The sequence below is a fragment of the Bombina bombina genome, chromosome 4 (genome assembly GCF_027579735.1).
Source record: "Bombina bombina isolate aBomBom1 chromosome 4, aBomBom1.pri, whole genome shotgun sequence".
NCBI lineage: Eukaryota > Metazoa > Chordata > Amphibia > Anura > Bombinatoridae > Bombina > Bombina bombina.
The window spans coordinates 928,212,979-928,236,307 of NC_069502.1; the positions used below are offsets into that span (position 1 = coordinate 928,212,979).

General features: G+C 37.4%; 1 protein-coding gene across 2 annotated transcripts in view; it reads right to left on the bottom strand.

The window, feature by feature from the left end:
- The window catches only part of MTR (5-methyltetrahydrofolate-homocysteine methyltransferase), a 600,857-nt gene extending 581,759 nt beyond the window's left edge, over positions 1-19,098 (bottom strand). The window contains exon 1 of one of the 2 annotated variants that reach the window (XM_053711885.1): positions 18,919-19,098. In XM_053711885.1, coding sequence (XP_053567860.1) covers positions 18,919-18,952 — 34 coding nt within the window. In that variant the 5' untranslated portion in view covers positions 18,953-19,098. The remainder of the gene's footprint in view (positions 1-18,918) is intronic. The other variant, XM_053711884.1, reaches the window with a different exon arrangement.
- Between the last annotated feature and the right edge of the window lie 4,231 nt (positions 19,099-23,329).

The window sequence follows — 23,329 nt, forward strand, 5'->3', positions numbered from 1 at the left end:
AAACAAACAGATTTTAAAAGCAGTTAAAAGACCATAATAGTCATAAAATGAAGTTTTAATTTATTAGATCAAGTAATTTTACGACCAATGACCCTGAGCTACTGTGTGTTTCACCCCTACAAAGGCATAACTGAATTCTCCTACAGTGTTGGTCTTTACCACCTCTAATGCAAGTGTATTCCATCAATCACCACCTTTTCTGTGAAGTGTTTCTGCAAAGTACTCCTAAAAATGAAAGGAACATTAAACTGCTGAGTACAATAACAATAGAATGGTTACCATGCTGTTTTCCCTCTGTACTTGCAGCTGTCTTCAGTTCTCTTATTTTAACCTGTTACAAGTATTAGTTAGTGAAACTCTGCATCTTCACACCGGGCGCCACCATCTTGGCACTTATTTTTGTTACTCAACTTTTAAACTGTGCAAAAAACTGCAAAAATGTAACACGTTCATGTGTGCTAAACTGAAGTGAAAGTTACAGCCAATAACATCACTGATCTGTGACAGTGCACTGCTCCTATCACATGATTCAACAATACGCGAGCTACAAGATGCCGGCGCCCATGAGTTAATATAAGAGAATGGCTTTAAAGATAGGTGCAGGTAGAGGAGGGAAAACAATAGCTTGTTGTGTAGTAACCATCCTACTGTAGTTGTACCCAGCTGTTAAATGTCCATTTACAGAGTTTTCCCGTTCTGAAAAGCACGAAGCAGATTAAATGTAAAAAACACATATAGATTTTATATTTCCTTACAGTGGTCCTCTCTGCATTGGTAACTCTGCAAATCTATTTCTGCAGTTCCCCACTCGTGGAGCATGCAGAAATAGCACAATCTCGCTATTTTCAGCAAGATCACAGCAGAGAGAAGCCCAGGACTGCAGAGACGTACAGGGTATGGCGCTGGTCGTTAAAACAAAATTGACAAACTTTTTACTGCAATTATTTTTCAATAGCCAACTAAACCCACCACTTGCCTTATTTGGAGGAGTCAATCTGGGCTTTAGTCCATGGCCAACAAGGCTAGTCACTGTCATGTTAAGTGATATTTTAGATGGAGTTTAATTTATCAATTGTAATGAAGTTGTGCTATAACTTACCTTTTTTTTTCCTTTCATATTGGCAAGAGTCCATGAGCTAGCGACGTATGGGATGTACAATCCTACCAGGAGGGGCAAAGTTTCCCAAGCCTCAAAATGCCTATAAATTCACCCCTCACCACACCCACAATTCAGTTTAACGAATAGCCAAGTAGTGGGTGATAAAATAAGGAGTAAAACAAAACAAAAAACACACAAAAAAAAAAAGGGAGGAGGAACTGGAAATATAATTGTGCTTTTATACAAAAAATCATAACCACCAGAAAAAGGGCGAGTCTCATGGACTCTTGCCAATATGAAAGAAATTAATTTATCAAGTAAGTTCATACATAAATTATGTTGTTGTTTTTTAATGCAATTGGCAAGAGTCCATGAGCTAGTGACGTATGAGATAGTAATACACAAGATGTGGTACTCCACAGAAGAATCACTAGAAAGGGAGGGACAAAATAAAAAAAGCCATTTTCCGCTGAAAAAATATAAATAAATACACAAAAAAATTCTCTCATAAATTAAAAGGAAAAAAAAAAAAAAACTTAAAACATTAGCAGAAGAATCAAACTGAAAAAGCTGCCTGAAAAACTTTTCTACCAAAGACTTCAGAAGAAACAAATACATCAAAATGGTAAAATTTAGTAATTGTATGCAAAGAAGACCAAGTTGCTGCTTTGCAAATCTGATCAACTGAAGAGTCATTCTTAAAAGCCCAAGAAGCGGAGACTGATCAAGTAGAATGAGTTGTGATCCTCTGAGGTGGGGACTGTCCCGTCTCCAAATAAGCTTTATGAATCAAAAGCTTCAAAAAGATGCCAAGGAAATGGCAGAAGCTTTCTGACCTTTCCTAGAACCAAAGATGATAACAAATAGACTAGAAGTCTTCCTGAAATCTTTAGTAGCTTTAACATAATATTTCAAAGCTCTTACAACATCCAAAGATCTTTCAAGAGCATTCTTGGGATTAGGACACAAATAGGAACAACAATTTCCCTACTAATTATGTTAGAATTCACAACCTTGGGAAGAAATTTAAACGAAGTCCGCAAAACAGCCTTATCCTGATAGAAAATCAGAAAAGGAGTCTCACAGGAGAGAGCAGACAATTCAGAAACTCTTCTAGCTGAAGAGATAGCCAAAAGAAACAACACTTTCCAAGAAAGTAGTTTAATATCCAAAGAATGCAAAGGCTTAAAAGAAGCAGCCTGCAAAGTCTTCTAGACCAAATTAAGACTTCAAGGAGGAGAGATTGATTTAATAACAGGCTTGATACGAACCAAAGCCTGAACAAAACAGTGAATATCAGGAAGCTTAGCAATCTTTCTATTAAATAAAACAGAAAAAGCAGATCTTTGTCCCTTCAAAGTTCTTGCAGACAAACCTTTATCCAAACCTTCCTGAAGAAACTGTAAAATTCTAGGAAATCTAAAAGAATGCCAGGAGAATTTATGAGAACACCATGAAATTTAGGTCTTCCAAACTCAAATCTTCCTTGAAAGAGACTTACGAGCCTGTAGCATAGTATTAATCACTGAGTCAGAGAAACCTCTATGACTAAGCACTAAACGTTCAATTTCCATACCTTCAAATTTAACGATTTGAGATCCTGATGGAAAAACAGGCTGGCAACTGGACCTCTGAACAAGATCCGAATACCAAAACCTGTGAGGCCAGAAACACATACGTTTGTTCCATAATCATCTTGTAAATTCTAAAGGCGGAAAGATATAAGCAGGTTGGTAAAACCAAGGAACTGCTAAAGCATCCACCATCTGCGCCTGAGAATCCCTGGACAGGTACCTGGGAAGTTTGTTTAGATGAGAAGCCATCAGATGTATTTCAGGAAGTCCCCACATCTGTACAATCTGACAAAATACATATGGATGGAGAGACCACTCCCCCGGATGCAAGGTCTGACGGCTGAGATAATCCGCTTCCCAATTGTCTACACCTGGGATATGCACATATGAAAACGAGCAAAGGGGATTACGTCCGATGCTGCAGTCATGAGACCTAAAACTTCCATGCATATAGCCACTGAAGGGAATGATTGAGACTGAAGGTTTCGACAAGCTTAAACTAATTTCATTCATCTCTTGTCTGTTAGAGACAGTCATGGACACTGAATCTATCTGGAAACCTAAAAAGGTGACCCTTGTCTGAGGAATCAAGAAATTCTTTGGTAAATTGATCCTCCAACCATGTTTTTGAAGAAACACTAGCTGATTTGTGTGAGATTCAGCTAAATGTAAAGACTGAGCTAGTACCAAGATATCGTCCAAATAAAGAAACACTGCAATACCCTGTTCTCCGATTACAGATAAAAGAGCACCAAGAACCTTCGAAAAGATCCTTGGAGCTGTTGCTTGGCCAAATGGAAGAGCAACAAATTGGTAATGCTCGTTTAGAAAAGAGAATCTCAGAAATCGATAGTGGTCTGGATGAATTGGAATGTGATGATATGCATCCTGTAAGCCTATCATGGACATATAATGACCTTGCTGAACAAAAAGGCAGAATAGTCCTTATAGTCACCATCTTGAAAGTTGGTACTCTTACAAAACGATTCAAAAACTTCAGATCCAGAACTGGTCTGAAAGAATTTTCATTCTTTGGGACAATGAATAGATTTGAATAAACCCCAGACCCTGTACCTGAAATAGAACTGGTATAATTACCTCTGAAAGCTCTAGATCTGAAACACACTTCAGAAAAGCCTGAGCTTTCGCCGGATTTGCTGGAACGTGAGAGAGAGAAAAAGAAATCTTCTCACAGGAGGTCTTACTCTGAATTAGGGCTGCAACTAACGATTATTTTCATAATCGATTAATCGGATACAAAAAAGAATCAATTGTTCCCTATATTTTAAATTAGAATCCACATACTGAGTGTTACAAATATAAACTTCAGACTAAAACTTTACATTAACACAACTGTTTGTACAATTTTTAAACAGCAGAGCACAGTTTTATAATCAAGCAAAACAAAAACTGAAAAGAGGTAGAACTTCCCCCTTGGCAAGGGGCCTCAATAAAGTAACCCTCGACTTCATTCTAACATAAAACATATCTTGAATATCTATATGCAATGGTAAATAACCAGTTATAAGTTTAGCGGAAAATATCTAGCCCGCTCTAAAAATAAGATATATATATATATATTAGGGCTGCACAATTAATCGCGGATGCGGTTTTAAACCACAAGAGTACGCAATTTTTATTTTAAAAAAAAATCCTCAGATTGTCCTGAAAACGGAGGCGGAGAGGTAGGATGAGTGGCAGACCAGTGTGCGGCCGTGGGCGGACCTGAGAATGCCCACAAAACGGCCATTTTGGAAGAGATTGAAGAGTGTGTAGGAGTCATCTGGGAGTAGTGTGGGGGTGGTCAAGCAGTGGTGTGGCGGTGGGACAGCTCAAAAGTGTGAGCAATAAAGTGAGTATTGTACAAATACTTTATAGTGCCTTACTGACTTTTTTTTTGTGGTTTGTATTTTTATGCTCCAAGAGTGCATTGGACATTGAGAAACATGTACAGTAAGATTCTGTAGTGTACTGTTAAATAAAGGGACTTTATACTATCTATGTAACCACAGCACAGGTAGCACTAGCTAATTTTATTTTAAATATTTTGTGGTTTGTATTTTTATGCTCCAAGTGTATTGGACATTGAGAAACATGTACAGTAAGATTCTGTAGTGTTAAATAAACTTTTTATTGAAAATTGAAGGTGTTATAGTAATTTTTAATAAAATCGCGATTAAATCGCAATCACTATTTTTTTTATTTTTTTTTAAAAATTTAGATTTTTTCACACACACACATACATATTTATTAAAAATATAAAAACAACAAAATCAAAAGGACTATATAATCAATAACAGGACAAAGCCTTACTCATTTATTTATACAGTACATATAATCAGCAATAGCAAGCAATCCGCTATAATTGTGCAAACAGATAATAGTGCATATCAATTTAATTAACTCCCCATCAATCTAGGGGCTAGGTGTAAATAACAAGCTTGGCACTATATCATGCAAAGCATAGTTCCAAATCCCCTGATGTAATATAAACAAACTTATACTGTCCTGAAAAAGTGAAAAGTATATGTCTGTAGACATCCTTTAGGCTAAGGACATAACCATAAAACACAATACCATATGCAGGAGTTCAGTGGAGTGAAGCAGCTAGCGTTGTGAACAGACAAACTAATTGCAAACCAACTAATCGATTATGAGATTCGTTGACAACTATTTTCATAATCAATTATTATTGATTATGACGATTAGTTGTTGCAGCTCTACTCTGAATCCTATTCGATACCCTTGAGAGACAATACTCTAAATCCACTGATTTTGAACAGAATCTGTCCAAATATCTTGGAATAATTTCAATTTGCCCTCCACCAGCTGAACTGGATCGAGGGCTGCACCTTCATGCAGACTTGGGGGCTGGCTTTGGTTTCTTAAAAAGGCTTGCATTTATTCCAACTTGAAGGTTTCCAAATGGGACCAGAGTCTTTAGGGGAAGGATTGGTTTTCTGTTCTTTAATCTGTCGAGAAGAACGAAAACGATTAAAAGCTTTAGATTTACCCTTAGATCTTTTATCCTGAGGCAACCCCCCCCCCTAAAGACATAGATTTAACATCAATTTTTGATGATATCAAAAATGGCATCACAGATAAAATGATTAGCATGTTGAAGCAAACGAACAATGCTAGACAAATCAGGATCTGTTTCCTGTTGCGCTAGGCTATCCAACCAAAAGGTTGATGCAGCCGCAACATCAGCCATAGAAATGGCAGGCCTGAGAAGATAGCCAGAAAATAAATAAGCTTTCCTTAGATAAGATTCAAGTTTCCTATCTAAAGGATCTTTAAAAGAAGTACTGTCTTCAATAGGAATAGTAGTACGTTTGGCAAGAGTAGAAATAGCCCCATTAACTTTGGGGACTTTTTCCCGAAACTCTAATCTAGCCGCTGGCAAAGGGTACAACCTTTTAAACCTAGAAGGAGGAATGGAAGAAGTACCAGGCTTAAAAGGGACAGTCAAGTCCAAAATAAACTTTCATGATTCAGATAGGGCTTGTCATTTTAAACAATTTTCCAATTTACTTTTATCACCAATTTTGCTTTGTTCTCTTGGTATTCTTAGTTGAAAGCTTAACCTAGGAGGTTCATATGCTAATTTCTTAGACCTTGAAGGCCAACTCTTTTCAGAATGCATTTTAACAGTTTTTCACCACTAGAGGGTGTTAGTTCACGTGTTTCATATAGATAACACTGTGCTCAAACACGTGAAGTTATCTCGGAGCAGGCACTGATTGGCTAAACTGCAAGTCTGTCAAAAGAACTGAAATAAAGGGGCAGTTTGCAGAGGCTTAGATACAAGATAATCACAGAGATTAAAAGTATATTAATATAACTGTGTTGGTTATGCAAAACTGGGGAATGGGTAATAAAAGGAATTATCTACCTTTTAAAACAATGAAAATTCTGGTGTAGACTGTCCCTTTAATCCATTCCTTAGCAATCACATCAGAAATAGCATCAGGAACTGGAAAAACCTCAGGAGTAACCACAGGAGGTTTATAAACATAATTTAAACGTTTACTAGTTTTGATATCAAGAGGACTAGACTCCTCAATATCCAAAGTAACCAACACTTCTTTTAACAAGGAACAAATATACTCAATCTTGAAAAGATAAGTAGATTTGTCAGTGTCAATGTCTGAGGTAGAATCTTCTGAATCAGAGAGACCCTCATCAGAGGAGGATATTTCAGTATGTTGTCGGTCATTAGAAATGTCATCAATTGTATGAGAAGTTTTAAAAAAGACCTTTTATGTTTATTAGAAGGCGGAATAGCAGACAAAGCCTTCTGTATCGCATCAGCAATATCATTTTTCATATCAACAGGAATATCATGTACATTAGATGTTGAAGGAACAACAGAAACTGTACTAGTACTGATGGAAACGTTTTCTGCGTGCAATAAGCTTATGACAACTGTTACATACTAGAGCTGGAGATATAATCTCTGCTAATTTACAACAGATACACTTAGCTTTGGTAGAACTGTGATCAGGCAGAAGGGTTCCAACAGTTGCTTCTGAGACAGGATCAGACTGAGACATCTTGCAAAATGTAAAAGAAAAAACAACATTAAAGCAAAATGTACTATTTCCTTATGTGGCAGTTTCAGGAATGGGAAAAAATGCAAACAGCCCTCTGAGCATATAGAAGGCAAGAGGCATATAGGTAGTGGGGTGAAAAAATAAACTAAATTTTTTGGTGCCAAGAATGACGCACAACGCAAAAGGAAGTTTAAGTGAATGTAAATTTTGATGCTAAAGTGCCCGGTTTTTAAAAATTCGATTAAAAACCAGGGGCACTTTAATTCATCAAAATTTACATTTCACTTGTGCTGTGAAACAAAACAAAAAAAACCTTACCTTTTAATCTTGACAGCAGCTCCAGCTTCCTCCACCTGTCGCAAAGCCTCTTCCTGGGTCTAAAATGATGAATCCGGCTTCCTCCAATCACGGCATTGAATCAGACACCAATTCCCCCGGGAGGGGAAGCCGTGATTGGAGGATGACCTATCCATCATTTCTGACATCAGAAATATCTTGCGACGACCGAAGGAAGCTGGAGCTGCTGTCAAGATTAAAAGGCAAGTATTTTTTCTCAACAAGTCAAATGTAAATTTTGATTAATTAAAGTGCCCCTGTTTTTAATCGAATTTTTAAAAACCGGGAACTTTGGAATCAAAATTTACATTCAACCAAGATGCTGGAAATGATGAACTTGTGTCAAAGACGTACCTTCGCGCCAAAAAAATTCTCGCGCCAAGAATTACGCAATAAATAACAGCATTTTGCGCCCTCACGAGCCTAATTTTGCCCGCAAAATTAAAAGAAAAAAGTCAATTTGAAAAAAGGACTATACCCCAGGTAAGACAAATAACTTCCTAAACATGCTTCCCAAACTGAAACTGACAGTCTGCAAAAGGAAATATACATAGTCCGGACTCATGGCAAATATACGTAAAATACATATATTTAAAACTTTATATTAATACATAAAGCGCCAAACCATAGCTGAGAGTGTCTTAAATAATGAAAACACTTACCGAAAGACACCCATCCACATATAGCCAAACCAGTACTGAAAAAGTATCAACAGAGGTAATGGTATATAAGAGTATATCGTCGATCTAAAAAGGGAGGTAGGAGATTAATCCCTACGACCGATAACAGAGAACCCTTGAAAAGATTTCCCGCAAGGAAAACCATAAAATCAATAGGCGATACTCCCTTCACATCCCACTGACAAACACTGTACTCAGAGGAATTGGGCTTCAGAATGCTTAGAAGCGTTTATCATAGAAGAAATAGAAATCAAGCACAAACTTACTTCACCACCTCCATAGGTAGGTAAAGTTTGTAAAACTGAATTGTGGGTGTGGTGAGGATTGTATTTATAGGCATTTTGAGGTTTGGGAAACTTTGCCCCTCCTGGTAGGATTGTAGATCCCATACTTCACTAGCTCATGCACTCTTCCCAATTACATGAAAGAAAATTGAATTTTGAAGTGGGCTGCTGAGCATTTGAATTTCATATCTACATTAAAGGGAATGTAAACTTTGAGGAATGTGTGCCCGGTTTTTAAAAATCCTATTAAAAACAGGGTCACTTTCATTCATCAAAGTTTAAATTTTTGCTGTTTTGTTAAAATACTTACCTTTTCTTTTTGCAAGAGCAGAATCTTGTCTCTTCATAGGTCAGAAATGAAGACTCAGGCTTCCTCCAATCATGGCATGGCCTCAGGCAATGTTTGCTCTTGGGGGAAGCCGGATTAGTCATTGCTGACGTAAGAAGAGACAAGCGACGGCCGGGGGAAGCACTGTTCCGGCTTTGCAAGAAGAAAAATTAAGTATTTTAACAAAACGGCTAAAATGTAAACTTTTATGAATAGAAGTGCCCGTTTTTAAACAGGATTTAAAAAAAAAAAAAAAAAAGGCACACATTGGTTAAAGTTTACGTTCACTTTAAAAAAGTAAGTTATAGCGTATCTGCAAGAGCAGGGGGGCAGCATTGTACAAGGGGACCTAAATACAGAAAATAAATGTGCCCCACAATTTGCAATCTCACACGGACAGGTTCATTACATGTGTCCAATCAATTATAAATATATCCCATAGTAAAGATCAGCAATCTTTCAGCTGTACTGATTACACTACAAGAATATGCGCAATTTGGAAGGAAAAGCTTTTTAAAGATAGGCAGATTTTACACCGACATTGTTCCCATATTAAAATCTAATTTGAATGCATATAACAAATTAAAAAGGCATGCAATAGAAATAAAAGTTCCTAATGAAGCCTGATTTTATTACAAGAACAGAGACTCCTATTTTGCATTACCTTTCACTTTACTACTCAGACAGCAATTTAAAGAAAAAACATTTGAATATTAACAAAATAAATATGATAACAATGAATACAGTTGAGACCAATGAGAACAGTTCTTTAGTGGTCAGAGATACTAAGGACCAATCAGATACTGTACAAATACTGTACAACTAAGGTTATACTGGGAAAAGATATTAGATCCTCCGGATCTCTTAAACCAATTTGCCAGCAACTTAAAAACAACGCTGTCTCTATCTCATTCAGCATACTTAAGAGAAACTCAATTTAAAATTTTCAATAGAGACTACTTCGCCCCGCGGCAGGTAGCTAAGTGGAATAGTAAAGTTAAGAATCAATGTATTAATTGTTTAAGGGACCCAAGTTTGGGCCACCTCTTATGGGAATGCCCTAAAGTTAATCAATTCTGGCAAAAAGTGGCTCATTTCCTCTCACAAATGATAGGCCTTAAAGTAATCTTCTCAATTAATTCTATATTACTGCCCCCCTGTATTTCTTGGGGGAATAAAGATAAATTCATCTTAACTACTATACTGAATCTTAGAAAACGTTTGTATATTAATTGGACTAAACCTCAAGTCCCCTCGGTCAAGGAAGCAAAAAATGCCCTAATCAATATTGCATTAGTGGCAGCGCATGATTATAGATTAGAGAAAAAGGACAACTCATATATAAAGATCTGGAGAGACTTTGTTCTAAGTCAAGATAAAATCTTTAACCGCATAGAACAAATCCTTAATATTCAATTATAAAAAGGTTGGTGTAGGGGGCGGGAGTGAGAGGAAACTATATTATATTCAATTCCATGAGGGGGGGGGACCTTTTTGTTGTTTTTTTATTTATTTTTTTTCTCTCAGTATTTGCATTTTTATATCCTCCCTGCTATAACGTTATTGAACTGACTAAAGAAACCCCTTGGGCTCACTTGTATTTATGAAGAATTATGTATATACTTTTTGGATACTTATGGGTATCCTATTCTGAATCTATTTTGTACTGTTTATCTATTTTTCACTAATAAAAATTAAAAAAAAAAACAATGAATACATAGTTGAGACCAATGAGAACAGTCCTTTAGTGGTCAGAGATAGTAAGGACCAATCAGATGAGTCATAGTAACCATATAGAGTCCAGGAAGTAGCAAAACCTCCTCTTTTCTCTTTGCTGCTCAGGAGTTAAGTTCAAATTGCTTATTTATATGTTTTATTGAACACTTGTTCTTATTATTTGTTTTAATTATTATTATTTATTTTATTGTTGTCATTGTTTATTTTAGTTATTTAATTTATTGATTTTGTGTTGCTTAAAATTTTGTATTGTTTGTTTCTCTATTTGTTTATTTAATTGTTTCCCATTTGAGTTTGTTTTGTTTTGTATATTTGTCTTCTGTGTATTTTGTCCATACTTCGTTTTGCCTAGTTTCAGTTATCATATTTTAATACTTTGTTTTTTCATGTCCGTTTTTCGTTTCAATTTCCTATTGCCTCTTTCATTCTAGAGGTCCGTTCGTAGGTCTCCTTTCTGAAAGTCTGTTCTATTACCTGCCTGCCTTTTCTCTCTGGAGCGTCTTAGCTCCGTGTTTGTGGCGTCCTCCATTTTGTTTTCCTCTTGACTGTCTGGCCACACCTCCATTTTACGTGCCTCTATGCACTTGTAATTTCCCGCCCTCCTCACTCGATACCTCATCTCCTTCCCTATAAGACAAGTATCGCTACACTGTACATTAGCAAATTGCAACATATTACTCACTTGTTTATAACAAAAGTAGTTTTATGACTGTTACATATTAGACGTTTACTGCATTTTTTACTTCATATAAGTATCAAATTCATTCTATATTCATACTGATCAAATAGCTCAGTGGTTTAGCAATCTGTTTAGTGCCTGAAGGTTCCCAGTTTGAATCCTAATACTGATAGAAAATTATTATTAAAAAATTAGTCACCTTTTATGTTATATTTCAGTTTTCTGTAAGAATTTTTGTCTCAAGCCTTTAACCTAGTGGTTAAGTACACTGCTTTGAATACCAAAGATTAGGAGTTTGAATCCTATCCAAAACTGCCAATTTATTTAATTATTTTAATTTAGTTTATTATTTTAAAATGTCTGAAGACCCTAAACAACTTTAAAAAAAAAAAGTGAAAAGTATGTTCAAAATTTAATTAAGTTTTTTTGAACCTCTGAAACAGATGGATCAGCTCCAATCTGTTATTAACAATTTTAATGAGATACAGGGTCATGTTTACAAAAAGGCTTTAAGCAAGTCAAAGCATATAAATTCTGAGGGAAAAACTTTCATCAGAAAGAAAATCTAATAAAGATCTGTCACGTCAGCTTTGCTCTGACATTTCCATACCTGCACATAAATGCAGAAGTGAAAGTCCATCTGTTTCTGAAGCGGAATCAGATATTATACATAAAAGAAGCAAAAATTCTCGTAAAAGAAAATTTAGAGTTGAATCTGATTCTTCTGACAATAATAATGATGAGAATATTGAAATGGATGTAAAAAAATTTGATTCTGATAATGAATCTTTTGAGTCTTATAAATCAAACTACTTTATTAAATGTATTTTCATCTTCCTCTGATGATTCCCCCAAACCCAAGAAAAAGAAGAAAGTTTTAAAAAATAAAAAAAAAGGGTCTCTAAGTTTATTGACTTCTACATTAGAAGACCTCTATCTAAAAAGACAAAAAATACCCTCAAAGCTGAGTGTCCCAGACCAGAATTATCCCATAACACTCATTTAACCCCTGAAATTGATCAGAATCTTTTAAAATTTATTGGAACAAAAAAAGTCTAATATTAGATCTGGTCCTGACAGATTTCTAAAATCCTGTCAGAATAAATTATTAGATACCTTAGGGCCCGTTACAAGATTATTTGAATTATCCGAGAATGCTATTTCTGAGAATTATTTATTAGACCCCATTACTGTAAGGGAGTGGTTACAAAGGACAGTTTATTTGTTAGGTGACGCTAACACTTTATTATCATCTCAGCGCAGAAGGTTAGTACTACGCTGCATCGACCCTAAGATTACCGACTTTGCTTCCACGGAAATGGGTCCTGAGGCTGATGGCCTGTTTGGTGACTCTGGCCTCAAACAGCTTAGTAATTATGTCAACACATTTAATTCATTAAATAAAAAATAAAAATAATACACAGAAAATATTTTAGCAAAACCAATCCCAGAGAGTTTTTTCAAAAGCTGGAAAAGGCAGGGACCTCTTTTCCAGACGCTATTCAGCCATATCAAGGTCTCATTTCCACAACACTGTTACAACCTCTACCTCCCACCAAAAATGTTTCCCCCTCATGTTCAAGACTACGTTTTTCCAGAGGTTTCAGATCCAGGTTCAATAGAAGATCCTTCCAAGGTAAGTTCAATCACCTCTTTTTCCATTCCTTTTTTCCCAACAAAAAATAGGTGGCAGATTAGCCCTTTTTCTTTCAGAATGGCAAAAAATATCTCAAGATCATTGGATTTTACAGACTGTCGCAGGCCTTCATTTAGAATTCATAGAACCACCCTTTCAAAGTTCCTTACCCAATCCGATAAAATTTTGTCAAAAAGACCAATTACTCTTAGACAAAGAAATTTCAGACCTGATATCAAAAGATGCAGTTCAGACTGCTCACAATTCAGAAAATTCTTTCAAAAGCAATATGTTTCTAGTCCGAAAGAAAGCAGGCAGATATTGTCCTGTTATAAATTTAAAAGATCTAAATTATTTTCTAATTTACAATCATTTCAAGATGGAAGGAATACATCTTTTTAGAGATTGTCTTTAAAACAACGACTGGCTTGTAAGATTGGATTTGAAAGATGCTTATCTTACAATTCCCATTCATTTAAAATTTCAGAAATTATCTGATGCCTCTGGAAAGAGACTTTATGGCAGTTTACATGCCTTCCTTTTGGTCTTTCTTCTGCTCTGAGTCTTTACAAAAATTCTAAAACCCGTGATAGCCTGGCTTCGGAAAAGAGGAATTTGTCTAATTATTTACTTAGACGATATTCTTCTTATTCATCAGTCCCCCTCCATTCTTCAAGATCATCTCTTACTATTTCCTTACTTCAAAGTTTGGGTTTTATTATCAATTTCAAGAAATCTGCCTTAATTCCATCCCAAAACCTAACTTTCTTAGGTTTCAACATAGATACTATTTCTGCTTCTCCAAGTCTTCCTTTAGACAAGATAAAAAGGATAAAAAAGGAAATTTCTTATACCCTAACCAAGAAATGTTTTCCTTTCCGTCCTCCTTTCTTCATCCATTCAAGCAATCTTACCAGCCCCTCTACATTACAGAGCGTTGCAGAGATTGAAAATATTTTACCTCAGGAAAGGTTTTTCTTATCAACATCTGATTCACTTATCAGAAGAAGCTATAGAAGAATTGAATTGGTGGCTTATCAACATAGAAGCTTGGAATGGCAAAGCCATTTTTGGAAGCTCTCCAGACATTATTATAGAATCAGATGCAAGCAACTCTGATTGGGGAGCAAGGTGTGGTTCTCAAATTTCGGGAGGAAAATGGTCTCTTTCAGAAAAGAATCTTCATATAAACTGTCAGCAGGAGCTTTTGCTATCAAAAGTTTTATCAAACATTCTCACCCCATTACGGTTCTTCTTCGTATGGACAATATATCAGCTGTTCGATATATAAACCGTTTAGGTGGAACAACTTCAAGAATGTTATCGGTTTTAACCAAAGACTTTATTCATTATTGTCTTTCCCAAAACATATCTGTTCAAGCAGAATACCTGCCTGGTCTCAACAATGTTCAAGCAGAATACCTTCCTGGTTTCAACAATCAAATGGCAGACTGGGGTTCGAGATACCTTACGGATTTCAGCGACTGGATGTTGAATCCTTCTCTTTTCAAAAAATTCCTTAATTGAGGGGTCCTTTTGTAATAGATCTTTTTTGACTCGGTTAAACCACCAAATTTACCCCTTTTTCAGTTGGAAACCAGACCCAGAAACTCTAGCAATAGATGCTTTTCTCCAACAATGGCCTCCTTAAGGAGCATTTGCATTTCCTCCATTTTCAATGATTATTCGGACTCTTATTTGTCAAGAGACATCAGATTTCCCTTCTGATCATGACTCCACTTTGGCCGAATCAAGTGTGGTACCCATATCTTCTGGAAATGTCCTTCCTTCCTCCAATTCTTCTTCCCAGTATTCCAGATCTGCTTACAGATCCAGGCGGAGAATTTCACACCTTAGTACTTCAAGGCAATCTCCAGCTTCTAGCTTGGACGATTTCAGGGGATCCTGGTCTTGCAATGGACTTTTGGAGCAAGCTATACTCCTCCTCCAAGACTCTTGGGCCCCTGGAACCAAAAAGTGTTATATTTCCGCTTGGATTAAGTGGTCTAGCTGGTGCGGTAACAAACATTTGGATCCCGGTCCAGCACCTTTAAAAGAAATAATTATTTATCTTCCCTTTTTGTTGAAGGTCTAGCTTATAGATCCATCAATGTGGCTAGATCAGCTATTTCAGCTAGTCATGAATTCTTTGATAATCTTCCCATTGGTCAAAATCCTACTATTTGTAAATTATTAAAATCCATTTGTCTCAAGAGACCCCCTACTCCTAAATATTCCTCTTTTTGGGATGTAGATTTGGTAATCTTCTCTTTTCCAAAAATGGCCAGAGAATGATAAATTATCATTAAAACAACTTTGCAAATCTTATGTTTACTATCCTGTAAAAGAGTTTCAGATGTTCGTGCTATTGATTCAAAAATGTTTTCTCCTCAAGGAGTAATTTTTACTTTATCTCGTAGAACTAAAACTCTGTCTTCTTCTATTTTGTATCCCTACTTTTTTGAACAACCAAAACTCTGTATAGTTCTTTGTCTTAAAGAGTATGAATCCAGAACGGCTCATTTGAGATCTTCTTCTAAGCAACTCTTAAAGGGACAGTACACTGTAAAATTGTTTTTCCATTAATATATTTTAAATGACTTATCATACCAACTGCAGAGTATAAAATATTTGAGAAATTCCATTTTCATGCTTATTTGTGTATATGAAGTAGCTGATTTTGTGCTTTGAAACCACAGCCTATTACAATGGGTTGAACTTAAAGGTGATATCAGATATCATTATGTTCTAAGTTTGTGTAAACAGACTTGCTTCCTTATCTTTTATTTGGCTGGAACACCAAAGCTCAATACATAGAGAGAACAATGGAAAATGATAATTTCATTACTTAACTATCCTGCATCCCACTGAGAGTGTAATCTCTTCTGCTGGCTGTGTATACTTAGGCTATTCAATAGCCTATACTCCAGTATTAATTTGTTCAGTATAGGTGGCGATACCACAGGCTAAATCAAATTCAAATGCTGAAAAGGGAGTAAAGGAGCTACTTGTAACCAATTTATTACACTCTAGCAGGTTAAAAGGACCATTGGGAATAATTTAAAGGGGAGAAAATTTTTGGGTGAACTGTCCCTTTAATTTCTTTTGTTTCTCCTCACTTACCAGTTTCTTCACCTACTATTAGTAGATGGGTCAAAAATGTTATGTTGGAAGCTGGTGTAGATGATATTTTTTCTTCTCACTCTATTCGAAGATCTTCAGCTTCTAAAGCTTTTTCTAAATCTGTTTCTTTACAGGATATTTTAAATGCTGTAGATTGGTCCGATGACAAAACTTTCAGACAATTTTATTTCAAACCTATTAACTATTCCTCAACAACGTGTATTATAAACTAATTGTTATTGTATTTATTTTTATTTTGCTTTAAACTTGCAAAATAGGAGTCTGTTCTTGTAATAAAATTCCGATTATCCTATTTTCATGACGGAATAATCTAGATTTTATTAAAGAGACAGAGACGTGTATTTTCCCTCCACTATTTGATATGTTCCCTTCCCTAAGTTTATAAGAAAAGTATTTATGTAATTCTAATAACTCTTTATTGTTTTTTCAGTACCAAATCCTTCCTCTACAGGATTTTAAGAGTTCGTCTAGAAAATTTGATTCTTCAAAAGGTGTTCTTCAATCAAGTTTTACAGTTTCGCCTGGCAAGTCTTTTTCTTCCTGGAAGAGTATGCAGTTTTTCTTCAATCTACCTTTTGATTCATCAAAGTTCTTCATATTGTTCTGGATTGTTATTTCGGGACTGTTCCTGTTTTTATTCTTTGGGAATGATTTGTGTTTTCTTCGCTTGAGTGAGAAAAGAGGAGGTTTTGCTACTTTCTGGACTCTATATGGTTGCTAGGACTCATCTGAATGGTCCTTACTATCTCTGACCACTAAAGGTCAGTTCTCATTGGTCTCAACTATGTATTCATTGTTATATTTTTTCTGTTAATATTCAAATGTTTTTTCTTTAAATTGCCGTCTGAGTAGTAAAGTGAAAGGTAATGCAAAATACTCGTCTCTGTCTCTTTAATAAAATCTAGATTATTCTGTCATGAAAATAGGATAATCGGAATTAACAATCTTCCCGTTACTTTATTCCAGTTAAAAGCATACCACTAATTTGTTTGTTATATATATTTTAAATTAAAATGCATAGCATGTATTCATGTGGGTTACAGTGTTAGAAAAAAATAAATAAGTAAACGGGAGGCATACTGAAAAATCGTATGATAAAAAAATAAAAATTTAGACCTGAAATGTGCGGATATGTATGTTTTTCCTCATTGCCTCCCTCTTCCTTGATATTATGCCTATTTTTACTAGTGAATGTACCTGGTGATCTTAAAGGGATAGTAAAGTCAAAATTATTTATGTTTCCTGATTCGCACAGCACGCAATTTAAAAAAATAACAATTCCAATTTACTTATATTATCTCATTTGTTTAATTTTATGGTATCCATTGATGAAAAGCATTAACTAGGAAGGTTCAGAAGCAGCAATGCACTACTGGGAGCTAGATGTTGATTGATTTGTTGATATATATTCCTCTTGTCATTGGCTCACCCAAAGTAGTGCACCCAGTAGTGTATTGCTGCTCCATCAAAAAGAATAAAGATAATTTAATAGTATAAGTAAATTGGAAAGTTGTTTAAAACGGTATGGGGTTTATGTCCTTTTAAAAGGCATTAATATTGTTAAAGTGAATGTAAATTTTGATGAACCAGTGCCCGGTTTTTAATAATCATATTAAAAACAGGGGCACTTTCATTCATTAAACTTTACATTTCACTTGCTTTGTTAAAATACTTACCTTTTCTTTGTGAAAGCCGCTCCAGCGCAAGCCTCTTCCTACGTCAGAAATGACGATTCCGGCCTTCCTCCAATCGGGGCTGTCCCTTTAAGCAATGATTCCCCCAGGGGGGAGCCGTGATTGCAGGAAGGCCAGAATCGTCGTTGCTGACGTATGAAGAGGCTTGCGACGGGCTGGAGAAGCACTGGAGCGGCTTTCAAGAAGAAAAGGTAAGTATTTTAACAAAACCAGTGAAATGTAAGTTTGATGAATGAAAGTGCCCCTGTTAATAGGATTTTTAAAAACCGGGCACCCATTCCACAAACTTTACATTCACTTTAAACTGCACTATTTTAGTGTTAGTTGATCTACAGTAATAGCACAGAAGCATATTACTACACCAGTATGTTTTCACACCTGTGTGTGCACACCTAAAACTTGTTCTAACACTCCAGCTGAGTGATTTATTTATGGCACATCTAACAATCTGTGCAACTGGGATATAGTTCCAACTGTAAAGACATTCACTAATTATTATTTTTATTTTATTTTTGCCAAATATATGCAAAAAGGCATTTGATGATACTATTTGTATGCACTGTTTTGTTTTTGTCATTTCTGACAGGTTGCAGTGTGTTATATATATATATATATATATATATACATATACACATACACAGGAAAAACGAGCGCACTCCAAGGGAAACTTTAACACACATACATACATACAGGAGGGGCAACGTTGTCAGTAGTATGTCTTTATATTAGACAAAAACAATTTGACAGCTCCAATTAATTGAAGTAATTTGTGTGAGACACAGCAGTTTGAAACTTGAGAACTAGCCAATCATATAATAGCCCAAAGAAACACATTTCTATTGAACATGTAATCAGCTTATGTAATGTACTTTCTGTATGCACAAGACACCATAACTGTGCAACAGACCTAACACGGTCGCACAATTGCATGAATGAGCAGAAAAAGAACAAATTCATTTTACAAATAACTAAACACTTGCTGCCCACACTGTATCCTGAATGCCAGTCAACCAGCCCAAAAGTACTACTGTATTATGTAACCCTACAGTAGTCTGACAGTATACTGCCAAAAAGTTAAACACGTAAGTCAGCCCACTAGAGGCAATGCCTGATGCAAGCTACAGCTTTGTTACACGAGCACAGTGTTATACAATCACATATCACAAATTACCCTCATTGCCTTGGTGCTTGAAGGTGGGAGGCATGGTGCGAGCTCTAGCAGTGCACAAAGTGGAGGATGAAAAAGTAAGGAGCAGACGGAGGTTTCGAAGCAGCGTGCTCTGTGTGAACGCGCTGCGCCTGCAAGACGATTCAGAATCAGATTACGGTCTCCTTTTGGAATAGCTTCCTGTGATGTCTTACTATTCACAGCTAGTCAGCTACGACGGTTCTTCTGCGCGTGCGCACTGTCATACTTTGAAGCCGTCCATTCCATTGATATTTTGCCCTGAACTGAAACTTTGCCCTCTGTGCCCTGAATTTCACGGACTGTGTATACAGCTTGAGCTTATCGCCTTATACATAAATGTCAGGTGGTTATAGCACTGAACAGATAAAAAGCAGCAGGTTTTATTTTTTTTTTTCTATGCTTTATTTTAATGCTATATATATATTTTCAAGAAATATAGATGTCTGTAACTCCATAACAACTTAGTGGATGTATTTTGAGCCAGGTCAGGACTAGTAGATGTGTGGCTAGGGTAGTACATTTAGGGGGATAGCTGTATGATTACAATCTTATGGAGTAGGTTTATCATTGTCCCGTGTTCACACGGATAGTGAACGTGCCTGCCAAAGATCACCAATTGCAGGACAAATAACTCCTCGTGTTTGAAAGTGCGCAACTGATATTCGTGCACTGCTGCCATCCGCTCTTGCACAACAAATTGCACAAGAGCAGGACTTGTCAGTCACATGGTGTGATTTTTTTTTTATTATTTTTTTTTTAGAATTTGCAATCTCTGAAGTGGCAGATAGGGTTTAGGAATGAGTGGTTAAATAAAACTGATATATTAGTTGCAGTCTTGCATCACACCTGCAAAGGGGGGAGGGGAATACATTGGGAGGAATTATTGGGAAATAACAATCCAATAGTAGCCAGAGTTATGGGGAAAGTGATCTTGGTGAAGAAACTTGAAGGTGAAAATTAAATGGTTAATCTATAGGAGAAATCTGAAAATAAAAGGGATTTTTGGGAGCAAAGCAATGCATATTTTTTTCTCTGAAAATGAGCACATGCAGCATCAGAAATTCCAAAAAATGTTAACTCTAAACAGTGATTACTTATGTTAGAAGCATTAATCTGTGTCTGTGTGCATTTTCATTTTGACTGGAATGTCCCCTAACCTCTAAATATAGCACCCATAGTAGACTAGTTTGTTGTATGTAAGCGAGTGGTCTGGGCTATGTTATCCCCTTCACGCCCTCAGGACGTTCCATGCTGTCCTAAAAGCGCAAGGCTTTAAAGCCCTTAGCGTTGCATGGAACGGCCTAAATATTTTGGATTCCTACAGCCATCTCCTTTTGTTTAATGGGAAATCAGACTGGGGTCGTGGCCAACATCGTAGGCAGTCGGTCCCCAATGATCTGATCCTAGCCTTGAAATCACGTGATCGCTTCGACGCTTGCGTGATTTAATTTTTCAAGCAAGTGTTAAACTAACACTTGCCAGGGGCATTAAGGGTTTAAAATTTGCAGGTAGTGTTGAGACAAAATCCATGAACAAGTACTGTTCTATGGAATCAAATTCACAACATGTATTATCTCATCTTGCCCTAAAGGAGTGGATCATGTTGGTAAGCAATATTGGGCAGAAAATGGGACATGCTGCTGACAGACTTCTTTGTGAAGACTACCCACTATATGCATCAAGGGCAAGAAGGGTAATGCCCCCGTTGAAGGAGTCACTGTTCAGATAGACATGAACAGCAATCAAGTTTGATGTTGGAATCTTATATTGTGAACTCAAAGACCTCAAATGTACCTATTCCTTTTATAAAAACACTAGTCCTAGAGCCTGTTCACATGGGCCATTTTTTGCAGTACACCCACCCCTTGCGCTATCTCCCTCCCCCTCTCTTTTGCTCTCTCTCTCTCCCCCCTCTCTTTTGCTCTCTCTCTCTCTCCCCCTCTCTTTTGAGCTCTCTCTCTCCCCTCTCTTTTGCGCTCTCTCTCTCCCCCTCTCTTTTGCACTCTCTCTCCCCCCTCTCTTTTGCTCTCTCTCTCCCCCCTCTCTTTTGCTCTCTCTCTCCCCCCTCTCCTTTGAGCTGTCTCTCCCCCTCTCTTTTGCGCGCTCTCTCTCCCCCCCCCTCTCTTTTGCGCTCTCTCTCTCTCCCCCCTCTCTTTTGCACTCTCTCCCCCTATCTCTATCCCCTCTCTTTTGGGCTCTCTCCCCCTCTCTTTTGTGCTCTCTCCCCAATTTCTTTTGCGCTCTCTCTCCCCCCTCTCTTTTGCACTCTCTCTCCCCACCTCTCCTTTGCGCTCTCTCTCCCCCCCATCTCTTTTGCGTTCTCTCTCCCCCCTCTCTTTTGTGCTCTCTCTCCCCCCTCTCTTTTATGCTCTCTTTCCACCCCTCTCTTTTGCGTTCTCTTTCCACCCCTCTCTTTTGCGCTCTCTCTCTCCCCCTCTTTTGCGCTCTCTGTTCCCCCTCTTTTGCGCTCTCTGTTCCCCCCTCTCTTTTGCGCTCTCTGTTCCCCCCTCTCTTTTGTGCTCTCTGTTCCCCCCTCACTTTTGCGCTCTCTCTCCCCCTCTCTTTTGCGCTCTCTCTCCCCCCTCTCATTTGCTCTCTCTCTCCCCCCTCTCTCTCCCCCTCTCTCTTTCCCCCCTCTCTCTCTCCCCCCTCTCTCTCTCCCCCTCTCTCTCTCCCCCTCTCTCTCCCCCTCCCCCCCTCTCTCCCCCCTCTCTCCCCCTCTCTCTCCCCCCCTCTCTCTCCCCCTCTCTCTCTCTCCCCCCTTTCTCTCCCCCCCTCTCTCACTCTCCCCCTCTCTCTCCCCCCTCTCTCTCTCCCCCCTCTCTCTCTCCCCCCCCTCTCTCTCCCCCTCTTTCTCTCCGCTCTCTCTCTCTCCCCCTCTCTCTTTCCCCCCTCTCTCTCACTATCTCCCCTCTCTATCTCTCTCCCCTCTCTATCTCGACCGCATCCGGCCACGCCCCCTTCACGCCCGGCCATGCCCCCTTCACGACCATTCACGTGCTCACGCCCACTTCTGCCGCAGATCAGCTAGGAAACTCAAAGGTCAGGTGTGTTTGTCCTTGTGCTGTCTCTACTGCGCATGACAGCTTCGGACAAACACACTTGGCCTTTTATTATATAGGATGTAATATATTCCCACTGTGTAAATATTCCAGTTCTTGAAGCTAACACAGGCAAAAGTTCCAATGGATAACTTCCAGAAGTTTTGGATATATAGATTCCATCACATTAAGAAGCGCTCAAAGACAAGCAGAGACAAAAACTTAGTGCAATTCTGGGATTCAACTGAAAAAAACAACGTCAATGGGAATCATACTCGCACTTTATAGAGCTGTAAAGTGTGTATAATTCCTGCTGGCATCTTTTACTTCAATTCAAACTATGGTTTTGGTCTCTGTTTTTGTTTTATGGCATTAGAACTTTTGACTGTATATTATGTTCAAGGACTGGTCTGTTTACACAGTTGGAAGATATCACATGTTTAGATAAATGCTCAGATTATAATCACATTTTAGTTACAAATTGCACTGGGAATTAGTTGCTAATAGTTTATTAATTTAACTATATAAACTACTAAAATTTACAAAATATGGTACAGAATACACATGGTTAATTATCTAAGAAGTGTGAAACAGCTTTTTTTGTAAACAAATTACTAATGTATTTAATCTGCTCTGTGGTGTTGAGGCTACACAAACTCCCTTGATGGGCTGGATGGGGCCTGCAAGCCATCTTTTTTTTTTTTTTTTCAATCATCATTCTGTTCGAACATACTTGTTTAAATAACAATTTACTTATATTATCAAATTGGCTTAATTCCCTTGGTATTGTTTGTTGAATAAGCAGCAATAGATTACTGGAAGCTAGCTGAACAAATCAGGTGATCTAATGGTAAAAGGCACATGTGTGTAGCCGCTAGATGTGCATTCGGCTATTTCGTTAGCACACTAATGCAGAAGAAGGCGGACGCTAGTGACATTCTGCTCTTTTCAGCGCCAGATTTCATCTTGTGAAAGTGCTACACACTAAGATATAGACTTGCACAGATCTTAGTATGTTGCACATTTACAAGTTGAAATCTGGCTCAGAAAAGAATCAAAAGCCACTAGCGACCGCCTTATTCTGCATCCGTGTGCTAACAAAATAGCCGAATGCATATCTAGTAGCCACCAATCAGCAACTAGCTTGCAGTACTGTATTGCTGCTCCTTACCATACCTAGGTATTAGTCACGCAACAAATAAATGTGAAAGAAGGAATAAGTGAATGAAACAAGAAATCATTTGGAAAGTTCTTTAAAACTGCACTCTGTGGGAATCATGAAAGTTGAATTTTTGACTTTACTGTCCCTTTAAGTAACCCGCATCTTGACTATTGCCAGTAACTCCCCCAAA